This window comes from Mercenaria mercenaria, chromosome 13 (assembly GCF_021730395.1).
Source record: "Mercenaria mercenaria strain notata chromosome 13, MADL_Memer_1, whole genome shotgun sequence".
Classification (NCBI taxonomy): domain Eukaryota; kingdom Metazoa; phylum Mollusca; class Bivalvia; order Venerida; family Veneridae; genus Mercenaria; species Mercenaria mercenaria.
Genome location: NC_069373.1, coordinates 73,858,906 through 73,880,910, shown reverse-complemented (window position 1 = coordinate 73,880,910; position 22,005 = coordinate 73,858,906). Strand labels below are relative to the sequence as shown.

The 22,005-nt window shown below is 34.5% G+C and overlaps 1 protein-coding gene across 1 annotated transcript; it reads right to left on the bottom strand.

Annotated features, from left to right (window-relative positions):
* Positions 1–5,026: 5,026 nt before the first annotated feature.
* LOC128548019 (toll-like receptor 4) lies at positions 5,027–12,118 on the bottom strand. Its single transcript, XM_053522278.1, has 2 exons — positions 11,527–12,118; positions 5,027–9,138 (listed from the first exon to the last, which is right to left on the bottom strand). The coding sequence occupies exon 2, from the start codon at positions 9,104–9,106 to the stop codon at positions 6,488–6,490; it is 2,619 nt and encodes an 872-aa protein (XP_053378253.1). The 5' UTR covers positions 9,107–9,138; positions 11,527–12,118; the 3' UTR covers positions 5,027–6,487.
* Positions 12,119–22,005: the final 9,887 nt, after the last annotated feature.

The following is a 22,005-nucleotide window of genomic DNA, read 5'->3' as shown; positions in this document are numbered from 1 at the left end:
AGAAATGTTTGCTTCTCTGAGACATTGAGTCAAATGCAACCACATGCACCTAGCTCAGAGGTCAAAGGCACGTGAATCTTGTTCTGTTTGGCAGAAACGTTTGCCTCAAAAGAAGAGGATCTCTTCCAAAAGACATAGGTCCCTGTCTGAAAGGTCAATGACACACTTAGGGGTCAAAGGTTTAATGAGCTGCATTGTTTGTGTCTCCGAGATGATGTGTTCACTTTTAACGGGCTCGACCTTGTTATCCTTTGGGCATAATTCTAGTTTTGTTACTACATGGTTTAAACAATGTTTTAGTTTTGTTATAGTAGCAATCTTTATTTACATCTCATAATTGTACATACATTTTATAATAGCAATATAAAACAATGTTTAAAGCATAAAAGTACAATGCTACTCCAACATGGAGATGGCTGACAATATAACAGCTATTTATCATTATACTGCTAACCAGATATTACATACTGCTTTCTTTAAAAAAATACCCAAATAACAACGAAAGCATAAAAAAGTACTACCACGCATGAGTTTAAGAAATGGTAAATCATCGCTTTGATCAAATTAAAGAGAAAGGATTAGCAGTGGTATTCCAGGTGAGATAAAATACATCAATATTTATATTACAATACAATACAATACAATAAGTTTTATTTTGAGTCGGCAAAAAGGCAACATTACAAAACATAAGCTCTGAAGAGCTTTTGAACCGACTATACAACAAATTAAAACAAGTTTAACAAAGTTATAAAAGAGCTACAAAAGAGAAATTATTAAGCACACTAATTTAAATAGAACTAGATGAGCATGTGTAATAATACAAAATATTAAGAAAGAATTATTGACATTATTTACAACTCTATTAACAGATTAAAAACTGACGTCACTGAAGGATCATAAAACAAACTTTTGCACATCTACGAATCGTATCTGGGTTCGAAAACAGAAGAAAAAAATGATATTCAAATAATTCGCTTTTGTGAACAAACCATTGTACACACAACAATTTAATATTATATAAAATTCATTTTCTATAGTACCATATTAAATGAAAACTTTGCAAAAACCATACTAATCGGGTAGTATAAAAAAAAACACATTTTATATGAAAGATAGTGTAGCAAATAATCCATTTAGAATTCCATGCTTGACCAAAATACATGTGAACAGTGTACGAGTATGTCTTTATGTCTTCAAACGACCTTAATAATTTGCTTTTAACCATTCTGAATTATTTCAGATCAAAATATTTTGACAATTTCTCGTAAGCTAGAAAAGAGTTGCTACTCGAGCCGTGAAGCCATGATGTCTTTCTATGAAACCTTTAATAGCTCTGTTTCTGTTTTAGTCTACAGCGTTATCTGTGAATAACAACAGCACAGACGATGTACTCGTAAAGCAGCCGACAATCACACAAATATGCTAGTGTTTTAGAGACATTCCTTGTAAAGCTGTTTTCTATGTTATATCACGACATTCGTCTCTCTGAACGTCAACTTCCATAGACAGCACCCATTTCAGATGAGGCTATCTTAGACATTTTCACATCAGGGGATTAGTATTCAAAATGAGAGCCATGTCAGAATTTGTGCTTACACAGATTACGACTGCGCTTTCAATTGACTCAAAAGTCTGCCGCAAATGTTCGGCATGTCATATGTCATGTTTTAGTCCAAGTCACTCCATAATATTCGTTATGTACTATTTGCAATCACGCCAAAATTTTCATCGGTCACTTGAAACTGTTCGGCATGTCATAGTTAAAGTCACTCCAAAATGTTCGGCATGTCATAGTTCCAGTCGGCATTCAGTCACTGTGAGTATTAATCTCTTAGACGTGGACATTGTTCCCTCAGTAGCACTGATGGTGCTGTTCATAACACTGAAAATTGCTCTCTAGATTGCTCAATATTTTGGATAAATAAGTTTGAACTTATGGCGAGACACAAAATGCAAAATGATCAATATTCAGGAGTTTTCAGTTCAAATTACAAAGCGCAGAAGTGACAGAAATGTTTAGTTTCAAAGCCTGAAATGCTCTTCTCTGAGAAACTGAATCGCGGTTCAGTATATATCTGTGTTTTTTTTTACTTGAATTTCAGTTTGCAATTTGAACTGCAAAATGCAAAATATTTTAAATTACAAAGCGTAACAGAGACTTAAACATTAAACTCTAAAACCTAAAAGGGCCTGAACAATAACATCTTTTTAGAAAGCGGAATCACGGTTCAATATATAATCTTGAATTGCAAAACAAAAACTCGACAAATACGACATTTGTTGCAAATTGCATTTTAAATTACTTGTACAAATCTGTTCTCCATAAATATCTTTCAATTTATTTGCATGAATCATGGATGGGTGAAGAAAGATGTCATACATAATGTCACATCATTTCGGAGAACGTACGCCTCGCCCAGGGACCGAACCCACGGCCCCGATTTTCATAGATCTGCGCTATCCTTACTGAGCTAAGTGGGCGCGTTATCTGAGAAAATATATCTTGAATTTCAAATACAAAATATTAAAAGTATGCGGTACGCAAAATATTTTGCAGTTTCCAGTTCAAATTACAAAGAGCAAAAGACCAAATACCAAACGGCACTGCTTTGAAAATATGTGCTGAAGAACTTACTCCTGAAATAGTAAATATTTTTTCAATTTTCTGCGGATAATGGAACTCCACCGTCACTCCAGTGTCCAGAAAAGATGATAGATATCTTGCAGAAAACTACCTGCCTAACAACCGTTTTGCGTAAATTTAGAACATAATTATCATATGTTGTGACTTACTCCATATTTACGGATAGTAATCAAGTGTCGTTGCACAAACTGTCATAGTCTGTGTACGGACTTTAAATTTCAACAGCTATTCAAAACCTCACCAGACTAGTTTAGTATCGACACTTGTTTGTACAAAAACACATGGGCACTGTAGTGAAATAAAGGATAAAACCAGATTCATTCCCATCCAAATACACTGGAGTTATAATTAACCGAAGTCAAGGCTAACACAAGGTTTTGGTAACCCTACTGGTCAAACAGTAAATGCGCGACTTATACTCGTATTTACAAAACTTAAATGCTAGCTTGCACGATTCAAGCGGGAGATATAGATAATTTTGAATTCCAGTTATATTGTAACAAAATACAAAATTTAAGACAATCATAACATACATTACAAGTAGTATTTGATAATGTAAACACAACGTTTAATGAAAGAACATACGCTGGAACACAGTACCATATTTTCTTTTAAAGGCTTTAGTCTACTCACGAAGCGGACCACTAACAACTGTTATTGCTCTGGTTGATGTTCCTTCTACCCGGAAGACATATTTAATTACATCATTCTTAAACTGACTTAATTCCTGCGTATTACAGGTTTCCGTTCTTGTAGTATTTAGATACCTGCATGAGGCACGTGCTAAATCTTCAGATTTGACATTGAGATAAATTTCCATCACGTTAAATAAATAAATGTGACCTAAACTGATTAGTTAGGGCATTCCCCATGACTAGACATTTTCTCTAGCCCGACGATTAGTGGTTCTTATGTTCATACGTTTGTACAAGTTATAAATGAACAATGCAAAAATCTGCATGTATCTATATATTTATGTAATTGGAACGACTATTCATTCTGATAAAATGAAAAATATCCATCAAAAGACATTGATTTAATTGAATTTATAAAAGACAACCTTCAGAGAATGCGACCATGAAAATAATAGCAGACTTGGTCAGAAATAATTCAATGTGCAACACATCTCGCGCCCCCTCGTACCGGCTTAAGCGGAACTTTATTCTACATAAGCATTGAATGGAGTCTATGACCCAAAAAGACAAGAAAAAGTAACAACACTGAGTCTAAATACAGGGTGACCTTATTACGGAAGTAACACGACACTTGAAGACTGCTGGCAACCGAGTAAACTAATTAAGTGGAACTCTAATATACAGAAACATTATATGTATTCCATGATCCTAAGAAAAATCTCCATGATCCTAAAAAGTCCATTATCCAAAAAAAAAACCATACATGATCCTTAAAAACTGTTGGGAGATGAAGACTTTGTTGATACCACTTCAAGCGGATTTGACAAAAATGATTTTAACTTTAGTCCGAGTCTTACACGTTTTGTTTTCTTACACAATAGTATAGAACACATTCTGTGGTTATGTCCGTTCAGAAAAAAGATACTGATATAACTGAAGTTTTTAATTCATGATTTTCATGATTTACCGAAAATAAAATAAATAAATCAGCTCACATTTTATTACGACAAAATGAACGATTGATACTCTAAGTCTTATATTTCTCTTTATATATTTTGGTCCTTTGGAATCATGGAGTCCATTCAATACCTATTAGATAGAATGCAACCTTTGCTAATAGTGGAACTGAAAATTCCTTTGAACGATTTATTAACGTTATAACAGGTTTTGGAAAAGTTAAACACCGATAAATCTACTGTTTTAGAAGTTGGATCGTTAAACACATAAATGTTAAAACATAGAAATAGAATTATCTGGACAACGGAATCAGTAAAAACGCTAGGAATGATCTTTTCAAATGACAATGAAAATAACTTTGATAATAATGGAACCTAAGATAAATACAATAATGTAGTTTTAAAAACTGTCTTAAACAATGGCAACATAGAAATTTAACACTCAGCTATAAAGACCATTAATATACCCGCTTACAGTACTACCAACACCGCCAGATAAAAGAAATGATAAAAGCAATGTTTAAATTTATAAACCATGGAATGATAAACCAGAAAAAAAACTCATAAGAGATACATTAATACTCCATTATGATGAAGGGGGTTTAAAACTGATTGATTTTAAGTATTTTCTGAATGCATTAAAAGCATGTTGGATTTAACGAATAAATGATGAAAATAACAAGGAGCATGGAAGATGTTTTATGAAAACATAATATGTAAAATGGGAGGATCTTTAATATTTGAAGTAATCTTAACAAAAAATGATATCGAAATGATATACAAAGACAATACGGTCTTAAAAGATATATTATTTACATGGAAATCCGTAAAAGATAATGAAAATAAAACAGAAGTAAGTCATCAAATCATATGGAACAACTCAGATATAAAAATGAAATCAAAAACATTTTTATATAAAGAAAGGTATGAAAAAGGCATTAAGTATATACAACATTCTATCAAATAGCTTCTATTCCTTCCAAAACTTCAAGTATATTAATGATTTGGAAAATATAGATTATTTAAAGTGTATTCAGCTAGCTAAATGTATTCCATAAAAACAAAAAGGTAAAGTTGAAAGACAGAAACATAGTATATGATAGAAATGAATCATTACTTACAACTCTATCTAAAACGAAATCACCAAATAAGTACTTGAAATACAAATGAAAAAAAAAATAAATAAATAAAAAGAATGCAAATGGGAAGGTGTATTAAATACAGAAGAAATACATTAGAAAAATAGACTGAAAACTGAGAAGCTTTCAATACAACATATTCACCGTTTTATTTCAGTTAATAAATATCTATTAAAGGTAAAATTAATCAGTTCAAGTCTATGCAAATTTTGTAACATGTATGTAGAAAGTCAAGAGCATTTATTTTGGGAATGCCAATATGCTCAACATATGTGGAATAGATTAAATGAGTTCCCAAGTGTCTTAAACATTTCAGTATACTGTAATTTAGAAATAATCAGTTTCGGTGACAAAATATAAAGGTTATAAACTTTCTGATCGTTTTAATGACAATTTACATTTTCAGGTGAAAAACAGAAAACTCTTGCCTTTCTTTGACAATTTTATTTTATATTTGAAACTACGAATTAAATTAGAACAGGAAATAGCCACAATGCATTACAAATTAGAACATCATAGGCATAAATGATCAGCTTTTGACAGTATTGGAGAAATAATATGAGCTGTCTAAAATCACTTTATGTGGAGCTAAAACAATGCATTTTTCCATCAATAACGGAATATATATATTCTATATTTCATTTTTCCCCTCTTCTTTTTCTTTTTTACTCTCCTTCTTCTTTTTTTATCACAGTTATTTCCAATAGTATTTGTCATGAATACTGAAGATTAATCAAGAATGTACTGTTTTTCAATACTGGCAAGAAATAACTGTCACTGATGTATTTATTGTAAATGTATTGTACCTACTGGGAAATAAAAATATATTACAAAAACGAATTCCGCTTAAGTTGATGCTTTGGGGGTGTGGGGGGTTTTGCACATTGCATTGCCCCTCATGAACAGACTAAATCAAACCTAATTTGCTATTATGATGCTTGGTTGCCTTCTATGCTTCCAAAGGATCTTTTCACAGATTATATTACCTAAATTTCAGATTCAGAATTTTGATTATTGCGGACATTGTTTTTAAAAGCGTTTATCAGATAAGAAACATGTAAATATATTATGCTTGAGTGAACAAAAACACTTTAATATTGAATAATGCATCACTTAACTCATGATTTCATCTGCAAGATTTGTCCAAAATACGTCCATGTCGTGCCCGTGCTCTGGATATTCAAGGGACTTTTCACTACGAAGGAAGCGCATAACATTTATGGGTAGATTTTCAAGAGGAATGTTTTCCATAAGAACTATAATGATAAGCTTTCTCTTTGCCTCGGTGGATTCAACATGTACCATATTCATTTCATAATCACACCAGCTGTCCTTGAGATAGTCCATGTCAATAAGAAGGACCGACTTCCGGCTGTTATATATACCATGCGTGATAGTTTCGGCAATTGATGTGCCCGGTATTGAGTTTCTGTCTGCCACCCACAGCCGAAGACCTCGTTGCTCCTCAAGTGACGGTACCATGTTGTTTTTTATGAAACTTGCTTTACACTTCGAATAAGACACAAAGGCGTCATTTTCAAACAGACGTTCAAACCCTTCATGATTAAATCGTCTGTTTCTACTGTAATATAGATATCTCAGTTTCCATCGATATCTGTAAACCGATACGCCGATCACAATACTCATGAAGCAGCCGACAATCGCACAAATAATTCCAACAGTCCACGTTTGCCAGCTTTTGTCGAGACATTCTTTATTTTCCAATGTTTCTATCATTGTGTGCAAAGCTTCATTCCCCGATATGTTACGCTGTTCCGTATTAAACTTACATTCGTCCCTTTTAACGACCACTTTTGTGGACAACATCCATTTTAGAAAAGGCAATGTCTTACAGCTGCATTCCAGGGGATTGTTTTTTAGAATGAGGCTCACATTGCAGTGCGTGCCTTGGCAAAGTGCGTCTAAGTATGCTCTTAGTTTATTCGTAAGAGTGCTTAACTTATTTCGTGACAAATCTAGCAATTTTAGCGATTTGCTCTTTGGCATTGCATACTTCCAGTCACCCATCAGATTTGAATGTAAATACATAAACTTTATATTTCTCAAACCTTTGAAAATGTGCCGATCTGAAAATCGTTCAATCCTATTATTTGAGAGGTCAAGGTCGGTAATTTGCGTTAAGTTTCTAAATATCTTGTTTGACAGATAAGAAGAGGTTTGGCCAAATGACACTCCTAAAATGTTTCCAGAGATATTAAGATGCTTTAATTGTCTAAAATTTTCAAAGAACACTGGAGCGATCTCACTGCAGTAATTTTCAGAAAGGTCCAGATGTTTTAGACTCTCTAATCCTTTAATTGAACTTTTCCATTTGGTAAGTAAGTTAAATGACAAATCTAAATGTGAAAGTAGTGTTGCTCCGCAAATTTGAAGAGTCATTTCTGTATTGAAATTGAGGAAGCTTTTTCTCCATTTTATGCGACGTAAATTCGGAGGGAAACAAACGGTACAGTTGTCTCTACATGTATCATTGGTGAATTCTAAAGGTTCATACTGCATGCAGTTGCCTGCAGCTTTCGACTCTTCTTGCGTGTTTTCGGGTTCAAAATGTTCGTACAGAAAAGGGTCGTAATACAAATGTTGTCTGGATATGTCGAGGCAAGTGATATTCGTAGCGTTGTGAATAAAATTGATATATTTTCCGAACGATAACCTGTTTCCAGATAATGTCAGATCTCTAAGTGAACCAGGAAACAAAGATATTGGGTTAAAGATTTCCGCTTCAAATATTTCTATTTTATTAAGGTCCATATGCAGCGTAGTAAGCGCACGTAGTGTTCTAAGATTTTCTAGGTCACATCCTTTTACCGCTACACCAATATCATGTACGTTATGAATCCGGTTCACATTTAAAATGTGCAGTTTTGAAGAGTTCCTCAAACCATATAAAGCTGTGTTCATTCTTGTAAAATTCAATTTTTCATTGTACGAGATATCTAGTAAGATCAGACTTTCATTCAATGGACTGAAGGTGTTTGCTTCTATTTCCTCGATGTTACAGGACGATAGCCAAAGGCGCTGCAATTTTGTTAGACCTTCAAATGTATTGTTATGGATAACCGGAACATTGCAGGCACCTTTAGAACGTCCGGATAAGCTCAGATTGACCAGATGTTCAAGTTGTTCAAATTCTTTACCGAATGTGCAATCGGCGCAAAGTTCAGCAAACATTCCTCCTAATCTTGTATATCCCAACTCTACTCCCAAGCCTTCAAATGTTCGTAAACGATTTTCTTTAATATTCAAGTAGCAGAGATTTGACAACGGTTTGAATACACCTTTACCGAATCCATCTGGCCAAATAAGATGGTTTCCAGATAAATTGAGATACATTAGACCGGAGAGGCCTAAGAATGCATTCGACGAAATGTAAGAAATATTCGAATTGTCCAGATAAAGATTTCGAATCAATGAAGTGTTCAAATTAGCAGCATTGACAAATGAGTTATTTTTAAGCTGGTCAAAGTTATTCCAGCTAAGGTCAAGGAAGCAAAGTGATTTGTTTGTCGGTGGGTCTGGGTAGTCCTTTGGGACCTCTGTTAAAGACAGGTGATCGCATCTCACAGAATAACAGCCCTCTGCGATATACTCTTTCGATGATTGTGTCTCATTCGCCATATAGTCTATTTTACAATCACCTGCGGCTGCCTGGGCAATGGTCACACACGCCACTGCAACGACTGTTCCACACAATACCAGAATGCGCATCATGTTTATAAACTGCTGTCGGGAGGACACTAAATCTGCAATTAAAAAAATACATCTTTATTGTTAATTTTGAGAGGGGATGAACGTACAAAGTGTTAAAGAAATTGGATATATGCAATATTTTCGATCACTAACTGACGTATATTGTCTATGAATTGTATGTATATGAAGTGTCAGGCATACAATATTTAAGGAAGAAACAAAAACAGATAGATAAGGGAAGAAAATTTAACTTTGCATCAGGAGTTAAGAGTGCATTTATGCATGTAGTTATTTCCGGTTGTGAAACATAAGGTGATAATCCTGATTGTATCAACAACGCCTAGAGTTGTAAACTTTGATCGGCTCTACCTGGAAGTCTTTCCTGCATGTAGGCCATTGAGCTTATCTGACACCGCTGTCAACCTTCTTCCTATGATAAAAAGGAATGCTATTTTGTGTATCAATCTTTATTTAAAATATTGACTTTAAGATAACGTTGGTATATTTTAATAAATAGTAGAACGGTGTCTGTGAGAGATAAATTGTCCTGGCTAGCTGCTGATCATTATAATTAAGGTTTTGATAAAGCTTGTAGCTTATTCCTCAATCTTGGGTTACATAGTTTAATTAATGCAGATTTTGAAATAAATATTGTTTAAACCAAAACTATTGAGGGTTTAAAATAGATAAAATAGAAATATGACTTTGTCAGACATTAATGAAGTTATTCTTTGTCAAGAGTTCAGTTTGTACAAAGTTCCGGCTATTGACCAGCAAGCATTTCAATAAGTGCATACTAAAGGAACAACAAATGAGTCGCTGATATTCATTATAATTAATGTTATGGTACTGACTTGGTCACGTTAGGGGAGAAGATGTGTCAGGCAGCCGGTTAGCTCGGTCGGGAGAACACACGCTCTGTAAGCGAGGGGTCCAGGGTTTATGCCCCAGACTGACTGCACATTTTTCTCACCCTGTGACATTTGGCACCCAACGTGGGGCCGTGGCATGCTTGCTTGGTCAGTCTTACGACGCTTGCAATATTATGTACCTCCAGAATTCGAAGACGAAATGTCACGGTACGGACTTGGTCACCTTAGGGGAGAATATGTGTCAGGCAGCCGGTTAGCTCGGTCAGTAGAGCCCTGGACTGACTGCACATTTTTCTCACCCTGTGACAATTAACAAGAACTGTTTCTTGCCGGTCAAAAGTCAAAATTATTGCACGGGGTCCACAGGACCAGCTATTGACCAGCAAGCATTTCAATAAGTGTATACTAAAGGAACAACAAATGAGTTACTTTTTCAAAATAAGTATACTTTGAGAATTGTTGATAACCTGTAGCTCATACATTGGCTCTAGTGGGCAATCTCCCAAGTAAATAGTATACTAGTATTAGATTAGAATAGAACGAACCAAGCAAAATGATAGCAGTTCCGGTCTGGTAAGTCTGTTTATGAGAGGTAATGAAATGTGCAACACCTTGACGAGACTCTAGTATGCGGAAATTTTGAATAAACAACATGAAACCAAAGGGTCAGAAAATATAATACATGTAACAAAATAAAAAATTAGAAAACCACAGGTCGCCCAACACGACATAAACGAAAATGCTGCAGGCTCGATTTGACTGAGCCTGTTCATGGATGGAAGTGGAAATGCAAGCTACCGTCCACGCCCTCTAGCCCCGGGTTGAGCAGAACTCAACATTTACACATGTTATAAGTACCAGAATGTAATTTAGAGACATCCGCAGATGTATTCATACAGCGGCGCACACGGAACCTACAATGATGCACAGAGTGCAATTCCACGAAAAGCGGCGTATGGTCCCCAGATAAAATAATGGCTGTGCCCTAAACGAGAAAACAATGGGCAGAACTAAACAAACTAGAATTTAGAGAGGGGATCTGTGGTTATGGAGCCTGCATATCACAGAAACGGCCAAAAGACAAAATTAAAAAGTAGGCACTATATCCAAGGGGTGATTAAACAATACCCAAAGCTTTTAAAGCGGGAGTATTGGAACCAGCCAGGCCGAAATATTAAACAGTACACTAACACAACATAAATGTCGTGCTGAATGATCTGAAGAGATCGAAATATAACAGCTCTGATTGAAAAGTCAGGGTACAGACTTATTACGATCAACACATTGCTCTAAAGACTTCTACAATGATACAAATATTATCTAGCAAAATTGGTAGATTTGGAAATAAATTGTAAAAAATATTTATCTAGCATTCGAATTCGAGGAAAATGTCTACATTGAGTGAGGGGAGGCTGAGTAATATGGAAGAAAACGTGTTTAAAGCACACTTTACATTTTATTTTCAATTTAGTTAAAAATATAGTAAATTTAATGCGACAAACAAAACGCTCAAGTACAAAATGTCATGATATTATCCTTTCCAGTTATGAAATATAAAAAAAAAACTACCTTTTCACTTAAATCCATCACAAAAGCGTCATGTCAACTGTATAACAAGTAAAAAGGAAGTTAATACAGTTATACGTTAAAACTACTTAACTGACAAAGAACATCTTCAGAATGAGTAAGATCTGTACCAGGATGATCTCACAGTTGAAGTTTCAGTATCTTTAATGAGCAGAGTTTAGTTTAGTTTAATCATATTTTATTGTGTTTATATATATCTTCTATTCCCACACATACAACAAGCATACATGAATACATCAATGTAAAAATACAAAAGGGTTGGGCCAGAAGTTATAACAACATTATCGGGGGCCCTCCCCTGAAAAAGCAGACTATATGTTATTTAACGTGAACAATAACTTATCATATCAAGAACAGAAAAAATGGACATAAAAAAAGAATAGTACAGAAAAAAACAACAACAATTATATAAAAAAATACGAGAAAAATAGAAACATTCGCCGCTGATATAACAGACGTCATCTCCCCTGTCCAATGTATTTCCTGTGATTAATTTTTAGCACTGGTCCGTTTTATTTTAATGTATATCATTGTAGTACAGAAAACTAAATAATAAAATTGTACAGAAGTTATCAAATCCCTTAATTTCCTTTATAAAATGATGAACATGATGATATAAGAGCAAATTTTGATAATCGTTCAGGATATCAATACCAAAAAGTAATTTCTTCATGCTAACAGGGTGGAATTGACGTGTTTTTATAAAAACTAAAAAAGATTTCTCCTTTGATTACTGTATTTTGGGAGAGTGAGGTTGGGTGCGTACCATAAACCGGTTTAAGCTCCCCAGTGGTGTTTTTGCCACTGACCGTTCCAAGGCGGTGCCCCATTGTGTTCCTTTGTTTGTTCGTTTTGTCCTAATGTGTTGGTTTTGTGTATGTGTATGTGTGTGTGTGTTTGTGGTGTGCGCGTTTGCGTGCTGTGGGTTTCGTTTTGGGAAGGCTGCGTTTTTGGTACGTGACATTCCCTGTTTGATATTTGTCTTTGTTTTTTTTTTTAGAATATAGTCTGTTCTTCTCGCCATTGATACATAATTGACATTATTTTTCAACCAGTATTAATTTTCATATGCATTTTCCACTACAGGAGGGAATACCTGTGATAAGTACAGTGGCAATAGATAATGTTTTCCTTTGTATACTAAAATTAATTTTTGAATTTTTCTTCTGTCCGCAAGAGATACCCATCCGATTTCTTTTAATAACTTTGAATAGATACTTATCTTGTTAAACCCGTTACAACTCTAGCAGCTTCGTATTGTATTCTTTTTCATAACAACGAGGCATATTCCAGACGTGGACGTAAATAAGATCTATATATTTGATTGAGGGTATTTCGTTGAATTAGAATTGTTTATGATGTTCCACAAATGTTAGGTGTACATTATCGAAATATATCTTTGGACGGTTTCTATTACAATAGGAAAAGAACATAACTTCTGTTTTAGACGGATTAAAATTTACTAACCACTGTTAGGGCCATAACTTAATTTTGTGGAGGTCATGATATTCCATCGTATCAATGTTACTTGTTGATACGGCTAGAGAACTATCATCTGCAAAAAGTGTAGTAATACTTAAAACGGTGAGTCAGCTATATCATTTACATAGATAAGAAATAAAAGAAGTCCAAGAACTGAGCCCTTAGGAACACCATTGTGACTCTGAAAAAGAAGTTCTGACGAAAACTTTTTAAGTTCTATTCATTATATAATTTTCTAACCAGTCTTAACAAATTTCCAGTGATTCCATATTGTCGTATTTTAAAAATTAGTCCCTTATGCCAAACTCTATCAAACGTTTTGGATATATAACAAAACACAATATATGTACATTCTTTGTTGTCTAAAGATTTGCAATGTTATTATAGATGTCAATGAGTTGATAAATAGTAGAATGTCCTGGTAAGAAACCTGATTGATTTTGGAATATTAGTGAATTATCATGCAGATAGTTAAACATATGTTTAAAGATAATACGTTCCATAACTTTTTCAACACAACAAATAAGAGAAATTGGTCTGTAATTTGACGGTTCATCTTTGTTGCCGTTTTTAAAAGGTGGCATTTTTTTCCGGACATTGAACGATAATAAAGTAGACAAAGAGGGTTACACAATGTTTTAGAAGTTTCTTTTAACATTTTATGACTAATTTCGTCAGGACCGGATGCTTTGTTAACAACTAAATTTAATAGAATGTGCGTAATTTCTTGTTCTTGTATGATAAAATTTTCAAGTTCTTAGTGAGAAAACAGGAAGTTTAGTGTTTGTTTCATCAACATTATCATAAGCATTATCTATACTTCCGTTTTTTTTATATCTGACTAATCTGTGTTTTTAATTTAGTCATTTAACTTAATAAAATCAGCTTTCTTATAGTTCCAAACTCTTCTTTTAAACGGGTTTTAGAATCAAAATCTATTTGTTCCAAAATGGTCGCTAACTTCTTTCGGCGTTTCCAATATTCCTTAACCAAAAACATGAATGTTATGGAAAACCACAGGTCGTCCAACACGACATAAACGAAGATGTTGCAGGCTCGGTTTGATTGAGCCTGTTCATGGACGGTAGTGGGGATACAAGCTATCGTCCACGCTCTCTAGCCACGGGTTGAGCAGAACTCAAAGACTTTTAAAAATTAGATTTTATATGGCTTCAATGGTATTTTGAGGTCATGGAATGTATGCAATATTTATATATGATAAGTGATTACAAGGTAAGCTTTTTGAAAAAGCCAGTCAGCGGCCTGTTTGTTATGTTTAACATAAATGAGACTGAAAGATCTGTGAAGTACGTAATGCTAGTATACCATCGAGCAGTTACACAAAATTTCATTTAGAAAAAGCCTCTTTGAGTTTATATACTGATAGCTGGCTTTCAGCTTGCCAATGCAGTTGCAATTTAGGCGATGTCATTGTTTTATTATAATCGGCTAATTATTCAGAAATAAACTTTTTCTGTCTTTAAAATCAAGTGCGCGTGCGTGCGTGTGTTCGGGTTTAATTAAAGTCTTTTTCAACAGCTTTTTCAGTCATATAAGTGGTGAATGCGAAAGAACACTAAGTGCTTCTCTGTTCATACAAGATGTATGCACTTAGACCTCTTTCGCATTCACCCCTTGATAAAAAAATCAATTCTAATTTGTCGGTAATCAACGTAAACGAGCAGAATCTTTCCTGTCACCTCTACTTGGATATGACATTTGAGCTTATTTCTTTCCTTTTCCGGTTGTTTCCCGTCTTGTAGTATTTACATTGAATGCCATGAGACACACGCTAAAATATAATATTGACATTATGATAAAGTGCTGTCACGTTAAATAAATACAAGATTTAAACCTAAATAGAAGCATATCTTGAACAGTATTTATTCTGATCAGACATTTTTCTCTATCACGGAGATTAGGGGACTGTATACTTTAAGGGCTGTATATTTTATCAGTGTGCAATTTTGAGGTAGCATACTTCCACTGATTACATTTATTTATGTAAAAAGCTATGCACTCATGTAAACGTTTCCTGATGAAATGAAAACTTATTATTCTATTTTTTTATCATACCAAGTAATACTTAAGTACTCTAAGTACATTTTTAGACCTTTCATAAATTTCCATGGATGACAAATACATGTAAATCGAGATCTTCAAGGAATATAGAAATTATATGAATATTTGCATTCCAGTCTTAAGAATAATTATGTATATATCTCAATTTTGTAGTTGATAAAGTTTATTATTATACTTTATGAAAACAGAATTTTTCCTAGCTGACATATATAAGAAGATGAGTACCATTTTGTTATTGAATGTCAGGAAGTTTTAGACCTAAGTGTACAGTGTATCAGAAAGTATTTCTGGCATAATCCAAGTTATCTAAAATTTTGCAATTATTTGTTAATGAAAATAGTAAAGATATTCGAAATCTCGCAACATATGTCTTTACAGCTTTTGAAAAAGGAAGAATTTAAATAGATAATTTCTAACTGCAATGACACTCTATGTGTGTTTATAAATAGTTAGAAAACATGTTTGGGCTTTCCCAGTTGTCTCCCCCAAAGCCAAAAGTTAAACCTGTATTGGCATATCTGCTATCTTGCCATACACGTTATATTTATCACTGAAGATATGCTGATGGATCTTTTTTTATTTCTTCTTCTTCGTCTTTTAAATATATACATGTATACTGGTATATGACGTACACATTGAGCCTGTTACAGAATCGACTTTAACCAATTGTTCACATGCTGGACATGTCCACAAATAATTTAAGATTGCTTTGTGAACGGCTTTATGTCGGAATGTAATTAAAAATCCAGATAGGCTTGTCAATAATTTTAAAATGTTGTAGATCAAGATAGCTACGTTTTTAATTAATCGTCAATAGGGTTCGGTACAAAATGGATTTGAAGTGTTGTGCGTTTTCTTATTAATAATTCGTCATCCTATAAACTCGCTCACTCATTTCTCGAAATTTGTTTTCATCTTGCGTCCCTGACTGATCTTTAAGTGACGCACTGGCCACTGATCTATCTACCTGCGTCTTCTGCTCAACATATTGTGTTCCACGATAAATTTGCACTTCGTTTCTAAAATTCTTATTGACTGATAAAATGTCCTTTGATCAGAGGACGATCTTAATAATTTCTTGAGATATTCGGGGCGTTTAAATGTTTTAATAATCTTATGTATCCAACCTCCACTCCAAATCCTTCAAATGGACGCTAATTTTCTTAAAAATTTCGAAGTGTTGAAACTCGATCCATTTATTCATTCCGTTAATTATCTAAGCTTCATCAATGAGTTCATTTACAGTATTTGTTTAATTGAATTCCACTTCAGCCGGTGCTAGTTTGGTGTTGGACTTTAGGGATGTTGCATACTCCATAACCTCCCATCAAACCGAATATGACTTTATTTTGCTTGGTTGTATATTTTGCTTCCAAAAACTCGTAGTAAGATTGTGTTATACATTCTATTGCATTGAAATTTGAAAATGCAAACATAAAGAAAGAAAGTGAAAATACAAGCATACTAGATAAGATATTTATATTTACCATGTGGTCCCAGAACTAGAATTGGGTGTTGATGTAAATGTTATCCTTGGCCAAAATCTATCTATCTATCTATCTGTCTATCTATCTATCTTCTATCTATCTATCTATCTATCTACCGGTATGTCTTCTTCAAAGCTTGCTTCCAATTTTTTACACAAGCACTTCCAATTGTTAACCGGTTACGATAATTGTCCTCACGGAACCAGTAATCCCATTAAATCTTAATCTTCTATACCCGGAAGTTTTGGTGGAAGTAAGTAGTTGTAAGTATTTAATGAGTTTGATTTTGACGTCTAAGTGGTCAGTATATATAGACTTGTCCGCCGATTAGGGAAATCAATATTAGTTAGATTAGATCCATTATTAGTTTGAACTACGTAACATGGTGTATTGTTGCGACCGGTGACCTGTCACTAATAGGCGGTGCTGTGGTTAACTCAATGATTTCGACTCAGATTCTTTTTCAGCTCACCTGCCTCAGGGTTTTGAGCGTATTTATGAATATCCTAACTAGTCCGTGTGCTCATAAGTAACGTCGTCCGTCTCCAGTGCAAAAACACTTATTCTTCACAGCGAAGTTTCCTTAATACCATGGTGAGCTGAATGAAAAACTTGACCACGTTGTTTTCTACGTGGTCTTATTTTCTACTTATTCTTGGTTTGTCAGTTAAGGTTCACCAAAGCAGAAAAGTCATATCCGTATAATCAAAACCTAAACGCTTTGATTTCAGGATGTTTGAATAATTTCACACGAAATGGTCTTCTGTGATCTACTGTAACTTCACATTTCCAGCATACAAACAAGTATAGTCAGGCGTGCTGGGCCCATTATACTTAAGGTTCAAAGTCAACAAGTGTATACTAGTCTATTATAAAGGTAAAATGTTTCGGAACCTTTTTTTTCTGTCATCAACTTTGTAACTATGCTTTACCATTTCTGTAAACTTCACATAACATTGACAGATACAAACAAGTACTGCAGTGCTGGGCCTTTTTGATACTGTCAAGTCACCAATTGTTATGCTTGGAATTATTGTCATTAATAATTTTTCGGAAAGCTTTATTTATAGGACATATCTTTGTACTTTAAAAGCATAATCGACTTGAAATTAAAAACATATCTATTTACATCATACTGCATTGTGTAGTTACAATCTCTGTAACTCAATTGTATTTTTGCAGAATTATGCACTTTATACCTAAAGTTTTTCGAAACAAAAATTGCTTTCTGTTACTTTAGTAACAATATAGACAGACTTGAAACAAAATGTATCTTTCCTCACATCTGATTTTGTGGTAACAATCTGATAACCGATTTATTTTTTAACCAAATTATGCCCTTTCATCTTAATTTTTTGCAAACTTTGATTCTAGACATATTTTGGTATTTAAAAAATGGTACTAGGGAACTCCCCTAACAAATCCCAATACTCTATTTTCTGAAACAGAATTATTGGGTATTTCCTTTTAATGAGTCTCTTTGAGACATAATTCATTTACTGTGCAAATCGCCGAATATTGTGACGCGCTGTCTTACGGGACACTCTTGTTTTCTTATGAATGTTGCTATGAGAATAAATACTTCAAAAATTTCATATCATTAATAATTAGACAACAAATAGTCAGTAATTACATAGCATTTAAACAATAGAAAAATTTACTGACCTGTTGACATTGTGTGTAGAATAACTTTCACTTGGAAATTTCATTAAAGTCTTGCTAATTTAAAAGTGACGAGTTACATAAGAAACTTGCTTAAATTTAGATTCTAAATACAGTGCTTTAAGTTTTGATGGAATATCGAACCTTCTTGTTGCGGAGAAAAATAACTTCATATAAAAGGTACAGTCAAACTTTTGTGAGATTTGAACTGCGAAGGACCAGCAAAATTATTCGTTTTCCTGGACAAGTATGTCTGGTGGCTGTCAAATTCTGAATATTTAATTAAAGGATTTAGACGGCTCGACAATGAGTTCAACGATGGTGTGTGTTTTCGAAAATAAATTATTGTTTTATTCAGTCCTTTTTCTTGTTTCTTGCATCAACTCAGAAACTATGCCATTTCATAAAAAAACATTTTGACATAAACCAATGGGGATTGGAAAGAAAGCTCACATCCAAGTTTCCGGAAATGAGAGTTACACAGTGATCTTCCTACATGAAGATATGATGTAGCACTAGTGGTGAGTACCCACTGCTTGGTTTCAGAATACGGCGAGGACCACACAAATATGGAGCGAACCAAGTGCCTGAATATTCGATCGGGAGCTGTGTTTCACTGTTTGCCACACCCTTCCTCTTGTCGGATAAGGAAGTGAATTCACCATTGAAAAGAACTGGTCAGTACATTTTGAAGCACATAATAATCATGCCTGTTTGCCTGTGACACTTACTGTCGCTGTTCTGCTTTTTATTTCGACTTTTACAGCCTATACATTTGACGTACAATTAAACAAACTGAATACGTCGGATTAGTTGACTAGTTTGCCAAGAAACAAATTCATTACATTAGGTCACTTTCTAAGTGAGATCCGCATTAGGATTACATAACAGCTCGTCATGCCACGGTGTGAAAACACGGGCAATATTGCGGGCTTTGCGAGATCAGACTGCCGGATCTGTACCGATCGTTATCAGTTACTTGATAAATGAACATTAGTATGAACATGCATAGAGCAATTTATTTTTATATTAGGTGGAAATGTTTGCTTCTCTAAAATGCAAACCAATGCACCTATTTCAAAGGTCAATGGCACGTAAATCTTGTTTTATTTGGCAGAAACGTTTGCCTCAAAAGGAGAGCATCTTTTTCAAAACGCAGAGGTCCCTATCTTAAAGGTCAATGGCACACTTAGAGCTCAAAGGTCATGTCAGATTTTGTCCAGTAACTAAATTTTATGAGCTGCGTTGTTTGTATGTTCACTTTTAACGGGCTCGACCTTGTTACCCTTGAGCATAATTCTAGTTTTCTTACTACATAGTTTAAACAATGTTTTAGTTTTGTTATAGTAGCAATATTTATTTACATCTTATAATTAAACATACATTTTATAACAGCAATACAAAACAATGTTTAAAGCATAAAAATACAATGCCACTCCAACATGGAGTTATAACATAAAAGATGGCTGAAAATATCACAGCTATTTACTGTTATCACTGTATAAGTTAACGTAATCTAACCGAAACACCACTGCTAACCAGATATTATATACTGCTTTCTTTTAAAAAAATGAAATCATAAAAAAGTTCTACCACGCTTGTTTTAAGAAATGGTAAATCATCGCTTTGATCAAATCAAAGAGAAAAAGATTAGCAGAGGTATTCCAGGGTGAGATAAAAAGTACAACAATATTTACCTTAAGTAAAAACTATTGACATTATTTACAACTGTATTTACAGGTTAAAAACTGATCATAGAACAAATTTTTGCACACACCCCAAATCATATATGGGTTCGAAAACAGAAAACAATATCTATCGTAATCAGACAGTGAGAAAAATGATATTGAAATAATTTCGAGGTCTCAGTGCGAAACTAGTCTAAGTGCATTATAGAAATAGAAGCAGACAGACTAGTTTCGCTCTGAGCCCTCGATTTGCTTTTGTGAACAAATCTTGTCAAATCATTGTACACACAACAATTTAATATTACATAAAACTCATTTTCTATAGTATCAAATTAAATGAAAACTTTGCAAAGACCATACTAATCGGGTCTATTATAAAATAGATAGTGTAGCAAATAATCCATTTTAAATTCCATGCTTAACCAAATACATGTGAGCAGTGTACGAGTATGTCTATATGTCTTCAAACGACCTTGATTATTTACTTTTAACCATTCTGAATTATTTCAGATCAAAACATTTTGACAGTATTCTCGTAGGGTAGAAAAGAGTACTGGAGCCGTGGAGTCATGACGTCTTTCTATGAAACCTTTAATAGATCTGTTTCTGTTTTAGTCTACAGCGTTATTTGTGAATAACAACTGCACAGACGATGTACTTGTAAAGCAGCCGACAGTCACACAAATATGCTAGTGTTTTAGAGACATTCCTTGTAAAGCTGTTTTCTATGTTATATCACGACATTTGTCTCTCTGAACGTCAACTTCTATAGGCAGCACCCATTTCAGATGAGACTATCTTAGAATTTTTCACATCAGGCACATGAGAGCCGTATTAGAATTCGTGCTTACATAGATTACGACTGCGCTTTCAATTTACTCAAAAGTCTACCAGAAATGTTCGAGGCATGTCATGTTTTAGTTAAAGTCACTCCATAATATTCGTTATGCATTATTTCTAATCACGCTAAAATTTTCATCGGTCACTTGAATCTGTTCGGCATGTCATAGTTTAAGTTACTCCAAAATGTTCGGCATGTCATAGTTCCAGATGGTATTCAGTCACTGCGAGTATTAATCTCTTAGACAAGTACATTGCACATTGTTCCCTCAGTAGCACGACACGTTGCACATTGTTCCCTCAGTAGCACGATACACGTTGGACATTGTTCCCTCAGTAGCACGACAAGTTGGACATTGTCCCCTCAGTAGCACGACAAGTTGGACATTGTCCCCTCAGTAGCACGACACGTTGGACATTGTCCCCTCAGTACATGTTGGACATTGTTCCCTAAGTAGCACGACACACGTTGGACATTGTTCCCTCAGTAGCACGATACGTTGGACATTGTTCCCTCAGTAGCACGACACGTTGGACATTGTGCCCTTCAGTACACGTTGGACATTGTCCCCTCAGTACAGGTTGGACACTGTTCCCTCAGTAGCACGACACGTTGGACATTGTTCCCTCATTAGCACGACACGTTGGACATTGTCCCCTCAGTATACGTTGGACATTGTTCCCTCAGTAGCACGACACGTTGGACATTGTTCCCTCAGTAGCACGACACGTTGGACATTGTCCCCTCAGTAGCACGACACGTTGGACATTGTCCCCTTAGTAGCACGACACGTTGGACATTGTCCCCTTCAGTACACGTTGGACATTGTTCCCTCAGTAGCACGACACGTTAGACATTGTTCCCTCAGTAGCACGACACGTTGGACATTGTACCCTCACTAGCGCTGATGATGTAACATTGAAACTTGCTCACTAGATTGCTCAATATTTTGGATAAATAAGTTTGAACTTATGGCGACACACAAAATTGCAAAATGTTCAATATTCAGGACTTTTCAGTTCAAATTAGACAGAAATGTTCAAATATAAAGCCTAAAATGCTCTTCTCTGAGAAACTGAATCGCGGTTCAGTATATATCTGTGTGTTTTTTTTTTATTTGAATTTCAGTTTGCAATTTGAACTGCAAAATGGAAAATATTGTAAATTACAAAGCGTAACAGAGACTTAAACCTCAAATGCCCTGAAGCAACAATAATAT